Source organism: Megalops cyprinoides, chromosome 2 (assembly GCF_013368585.1).
Source record: "Megalops cyprinoides isolate fMegCyp1 chromosome 2, fMegCyp1.pri, whole genome shotgun sequence".
NCBI classification, from domain to species: domain Eukaryota; kingdom Metazoa; phylum Chordata; class Actinopteri; order Elopiformes; family Megalopidae; genus Megalops; species Megalops cyprinoides.
This window is the reverse complement of record NC_050584.1, coordinates 53,797,609-53,803,569: the sequence shown is the minus strand read 5'-3', so window position 1 is coordinate 53,803,569 and position 5,961 is coordinate 53,797,609. Positions and strand designations below refer to the sequence as shown.

General features: G+C 38.6%; 1 protein-coding gene across 1 annotated transcript; it reads left to right on the top strand.

The window, feature by feature from the left end:
* The first annotated feature begins 405 nt into the window (after window positions 1–405).
* On the top strand, window positions 406–4,250 carry rgs8 (regulator of G protein signaling 8). Its single transcript, XM_036521437.1, has 4 exons — window positions 406–506; window positions 913–974; window positions 3,059–3,225; window positions 4,056–4,250. Exons 1-4 carry the CDS (start codon window positions 406–408, stop codon window positions 4,248–4,250), a joined length of 525 nt encoding a protein of 174 aa, XP_036377330.1.
* The last annotated feature ends 1,711 nt before the right edge of the window (window positions 4,251–5,961 follow it).

Sequence of the window (5,961 nt, the reverse complement as noted above, 5' to 3'; positions counted from 1 at the left end):
GCAATACATATATAACATTTTTAGACATTGTATTTGGAGATGCTATGCTACATCATTCTGAGTACTGTCTGTGAAAATTATTATTGTGGATTGAATAAAATAGTTGGCACAGAGAGACAGAGGGCCATCAAGCAGTCCCAATTAAACGAATAAACAAACTAACATGTATCTGTCCCAGTGAGTGAGTAAAATTCTGCCCAGTGGTTAGTTTCTATACTTTGTTGATGTTAATGATTCAAGACAATGTGAATTTAGCTGAGAGCAAAGGTTACCTAAACATAGCACAACTTAGCCAGAGGCATTTTTATACAGTTGAATAATAATATGTACAGTTGAATCAAAGTTGAAGTTCTTTCTTTCTTTTTTGTTCAAATATATATGCATTTTCATTGTAGGACAAGAACCATGAAACCTAGACTAGGATGCCTGTCTAACAAATCAGATTCATACAGTGACTTCACGGCATTTCTGCCCTCTGAGGAAGGAAAGGCGTACCGCTGTGTAAAGTAAGCATTGTTGTTTATAGAGTCAGAAAGCGAGACAAAATCACATCCTGTTCAAGATAGTATTGGTCATCATTTTGTTTAATGACTGCAGTCTGACAGCAACTCTAATCAGCTTTCATCCTGTATTAAAAGCTAAGCAATTTTGACGCAACTTTGAAAAATGTGAAGGATGGACTTTCTGTTTGTTTTTTGTTTGTTCTTCCTTTTTTCTACTTTTTTCTTATTTTCTTTGTTATTTGTAGATTTTTGCATTGATGCATATACAGTAGTGTTTCTCTGTACTTAAATGGTGGGAAAGTGAGTTCTAGTCTATGTAATAGCCATTTGTTATGCTCATACCAGATTAAGTGTGGGTGTTACAGTTAAGAAAGTCTGGTGTTCAAACACATTCATTCCTCTTCCTTAGGTTATCCACTGATGAAGTCATACGATGGGCAGAGTCCTTTGATGTTCTTCTCTCCTACAAGTGTAAGTTACATAGAAATTAAAAGGCATTCTGGTTCATTTAGTCCTGTTTGCCCTTGCCATTAAAACTATGCATGCATAAAGGAAGTGCAATGTCCATAGTGTAAGAAGGCTGTATGTGAAATAATTAAATACATGCATTAAAGTGTATGCAATTTATAAACAGAAACAGCTTCAAGGCTGCAAATGACAATGTTGTGAAAAATGCAAAACATTGTACATGCACCCTTATGGCAGAATTAATTGATACTATAAAACGAAATGCACTGCATGCATCTACAGTTTTTCTATTAGGCAAGACCACCACCTGACTATTGACATCAAGGATGCCTCATTGTGTGCTGGGCGCAGTGAGTCAGACAGTAGGCAGTGACCTTCCCTATAGACTGCGCAGTAAATGACAGCTTTAATTTGATCAGGGGACCACAGACTGCTGAAGCAACAACTGGAACAGCCTCTCTGTGAGTCACATCTGAAGCCGGAAGACACCCATGAATGGCCTTGCACTCTCACAGACAGTGCATTACATAAGCATACAGTGACAGTTGGTGGGGGGGGGGGGGGGGGGGGTGAATAAATCAATCAGTCTACCAGTCAATATACTATTCATTTATTTCACTTAGAGTGGCCCTTTTCTATGAGAATGGAGTATTTTATGGTGTTAATGGTTCTACCATACTAGCATGTAATACAGTACCATTAGAATTTGTGGGATGAGGGCAACATGTTACAGTGGCTCTTAGCTGAGGGGATGTTACTACTAGTGGGCTATACACCAAGCTTGTCATTTGAGTTGTGCGATAATACTAAAAGGAAAAAAAACAGATCAGAAAATGGACAGTAAATAGGGAAAAGTTTAATCTTGTAATGTAGCTATTAGTGGAATTGCCACAAAGGTCATGGCCACTTCTGTTGCTTAGCAGATGCAAGCTCAGTAACCCTTGTTCACATTCTCAGTTGTCTTTCAATCTATTTTAGGGTTTTCACATGGACATATCTTTAAAATGATAAACAGCCACAGTAAGATGTGTTTGTGTCCCCTACCAGTAAATGCAGCATTTGGTGAGCAGGCATACAGTATGCCAGTATCATTGCGTAAGCACCAACACATCCTATACTAAACAGTACTATTTGTTCTCATGGCATCGAATGGACACGTTGACCGTGTTCTCACCTTCTGATTGCCTTTTGATTGGATTTCACTGGAGAGCACCATTATTAGATTTGCTTTTCTCTCTCACTCAGCCCTGTTCAAACGTAATATTTGAGTTGTTCTTCTGCAGACTGTTTTGTGTTGAACCATGTTTGTCATTATTTGTGTGCAGATACTTTATGTTTTATTATTATTATTATTATTATTATTATTAATAATAATAATAATAATAATGATAATAATCATAATAATAATAAAGTAGTCCAAAGTCTGCATGTAAATACTATGTCTTTTTAAAAAGACATATACTAGAAATAGTCGACTAATATAGTTTTGCTTTGCTTTATTTTATCTTGATCTGTATTTTTATCTTAATGTACCTTTATAACTGACATTCTACAGCAGAATGAAGACAGAGGAGGAACACAAACACATACCTGTAATTGAGCCATGACTTGGGGCCAAAAATTGTCATATTATGATATTGTCATATAAGCTTATAAGGTCCCAAGAGCATTGCAAATGTAAACCATTACCAGAGCTGCACACTGTCAGGCTGGATATTTTCCACAAGCTGTTTTTGGAATCACGACAGTGTCCTTGCGATACTTTTTCCCAAAAGCCATGCATAGCATGGGTAAACTGCCAATGACATTGATGTACTGCACTGTGAGACTCAAGGAAACGACAGAAAAGCCCCCATGATGTCAATGCTGATATAAAGTTAGCTGTCACATGTGAAAAGATAATTGTTATTTTAGAAAATAAAGAAAGTTGTAAATCTGACCCCCTAATGTTAATGTTACCAATGGTAGAGTGATAAATTACTTCCGACAACATGCTCACTGATTGGCTTATGGGGGTAGGGTGGATTTTTATGGTTGATTATTGGTGTTTTTCGCTTTTGGAATCATGGTCCTTGTTTGTTTTGTAGATGGCTTGGCAGCCTTTAGAGCATTCCTCAAGACAGAGTTCAGTGATGAGAACATTGAGTTCTGGATGGCCTGCGAAGACTACAAAAAAATCAAGTCTTCCGCTAAACTGGTGACCAAAGCCAATAAGATTTATGAAGAGTTCATCGACGTTAAGGCACCCAGAGAGGTACATTTAATCATCTGATTTCCTGTATCATGTTTTTGAATGGACAAGCCCATGTGATTGTTCAAAACATGTGATAGAGTATATATGTATATATGTATATAGGTTTCAGAATCAGCTCTTTAATATGTGTTCCTAAAGCAACAAGACACATCTAACAAGGGTCAGATTCACAGAAACAGCGAAATTATACAACATGTGAAGGGAACACACATTTTGTCAGGGACGGGGATCGGGACACAAGCGCGGACCACCGGGTAAGCGAAATCAAGCGTTTAATGGAAATCGTCAGGCAGTTCGTAGTACAGGGGCAGGCAGGGTTCAGAGACACGGGAAGGCAGTCCGGGGGCAGATCCAGGATCAGGAGTCGGGGCAGGCAGAGTCGGGAACCAGGTGGTCAAGAATCAGGCAGACGGAACCAAAACGGCAGGCGAAGGGCGAAGTCGAGAATCAGGCAGGAATCCGAGAACAGTGATCAAACGTCAGGTTTGCTAGAGCGGGGACGAGACAGGAAAAAACTCACTGCAACGAACAAGCAAACAGACAGGGACACGCAGAGGAGATATAGGGCAGGGATGACGAGGTGATGGGGTGCAGGTGAGCAGACAGGCAGCGGGGCGGGGCTAAAACACAGGGGAAACAAACGAGAACACCGCGGCTAAGGGGGCGGAGCCCTGACACATTTCTGCATTCCTTCCAACAGAATCAAAGATGTAGGAAGAGATAAGAGATTATGTATAACCATAATGCCAGTGTGTGTATTGTTATGACTATCCTTTCAGCTTCATGAAAGGTCAGCGTGCTGATGATTCATTTGTCCTACCAATCTTCAGGTAAATATTGACTTCCAGACCCGGGAGTTGACGAGGCAGAATCTCCGCGAGCCGTCCCCCTCCACTTTCAGCGAGGTGCAGGGAAGAGTATACAGTCTGATGGAGAAGGATTCCTACCCTCGCTTCTTGAGATCAAAAGTGTACTTGGACATATTGAATCAAACACAGATGCGGTGTCAAAGAAGGTCTGTTTAGTACACTGAATTACACTATCACTTTCCCGTCAGCTGTTACAAATAATTACAGAAGGTTATAGAGTCCTATTGATATCATACTAGTTCCTGTGCTAATGAGAGATTAACAATAGGATCACAGTTGTAGTTTGTGTTACCTGGGGAAAATAATGACCCTGTACTGTGCCACATTGCTCTTGTAACAGAGCCACCACTACCTTAGTTTGGTGGTTCCACTTTGGAGGTGTTCTGAAAATAAGGGAAGTTGACAGTAACTGAAAGAAACATTCACACATACAGTTTTAAAATATTTGAATCTGTACAATATTTGAATGTGTAATATACACAATGATGAAAGTAGAAATAAAGGCATACATAGTGATAAATATTGATTACAATCATATTTATCATCACTGAAATTCTTGGTGAATAAGTACTTGAGGTACTAAGTACTACATCAAATTGACAACAGAAACATTGTCAGAAAGATAAATGCTTGTAACACCTATGAAATGTACAGTATCTGTATGAGAATTTGGCAGGATTCTAATTATGTGTCTTTCTCAGTGATTAGTTGCACTTATCGGATTATCGTACACTTAGTTTTGAATGTAAAGTGTACACATTTTTATGGAAAGCTTTTTCGATATGAACAGATTTTTCCATATGAACTTGAGTGAACAAATATTCATTATTATACCGAAGAACAAATCTTTATTGCTCGCAAACTTGCATGCGCACGTTTACTAGCAGTTGGAAGTCAGCAATACGTGAAGGCACGAATGACACCAACACGTAAGATCTGCTCACAAACTTTTATGAAGAATATAACAAAACACTTGTGATTGTTTTATAAATGTGGCCCATTAAGTGCGCTGTTGACTGTTGAGCAGATCATGTCATGTAGAAGTGGGTCATGGCAGTAAATCTGACCACTTTACCTGCTTTCAAATTCGAGTGCTTTAGAGGATGAAACAACAGATCAAAGACAGGATAGAGTCAGTTAGCAGCATATCCCTTCCACTAGGCACTACATTTCAGTTCATGTTGGACACAACAGACTACAGCTACATTTGTTCTTTTTTAATCAACAAAAAGATCCTCACATAATTTACACATGACCACAAAATGCATGGCATGAACCATGTCCAGAAGCAATATATAATGTGACCACTCAAATGTTTTCATCTTGTATTGCACTCTCTGCATAATATAAACACAGTTAAGATGTGTGAAGGGGGTTATAACATTCTATATGAAGCTACATGTGCATCTGATGTTGAATTATTATTCATTACTGTTCGATTAATTTGGATTTTTGAGATGAAAGATAACAAGTGGAATTTAAATGTTGTATGTGTTGGCACTGCTCCAGAAAAGAGCACCTATGATATTTGTAGTATTTTTTATTTCCAGTATTTTTTATGTGTTTGATTTCAACACATTGTTCTTGCTCGTGTAGATACTGTATCATTACATCTCTTTTTGTCTTTTAAAATGTGTGTGTACCTAAGGAAATATAACTGCTGGCTGAAATTGACAGATCGAATTTGTTCTCTTTTCTTGGGTTCAGATAACTCTAACTAGGTAATAAAACCGGGTAGACAAAACTCTGAGTCTCTCCTCATGAACTGTGTTGATTGGCCCTCTGCTACGTTTCCATATGATAACTACTGGAGGCCACTTGTACATAACTCAGAGAGTCATGCACCAGAGTATGGATCAGCTCTCTC

Excerpts from the sequence above, each read along its gene's own strand:
- rgs8 (XM_036521437.1), top strand. The coding sequence starts at position 406 with ATGAAACCTAGACTAGGATGCCTGTCTAACAAATCAGATTCATACAGT. Across the intron at positions 507-912 it reads AAGGCGTACCGCTGTGTAAA|GTTATCCACTGATGAAGTCA; the intron begins GTAAGCATTGTT and ends CCTCTTCCTTAG. Across the intron at positions 3,226-4,055 it reads ACGTTAAGGCACCCAGAGAG|GTAAATATTGACTTCCAGAC; the intron begins GTACATTTAATC and ends ACCAATCTTCAG.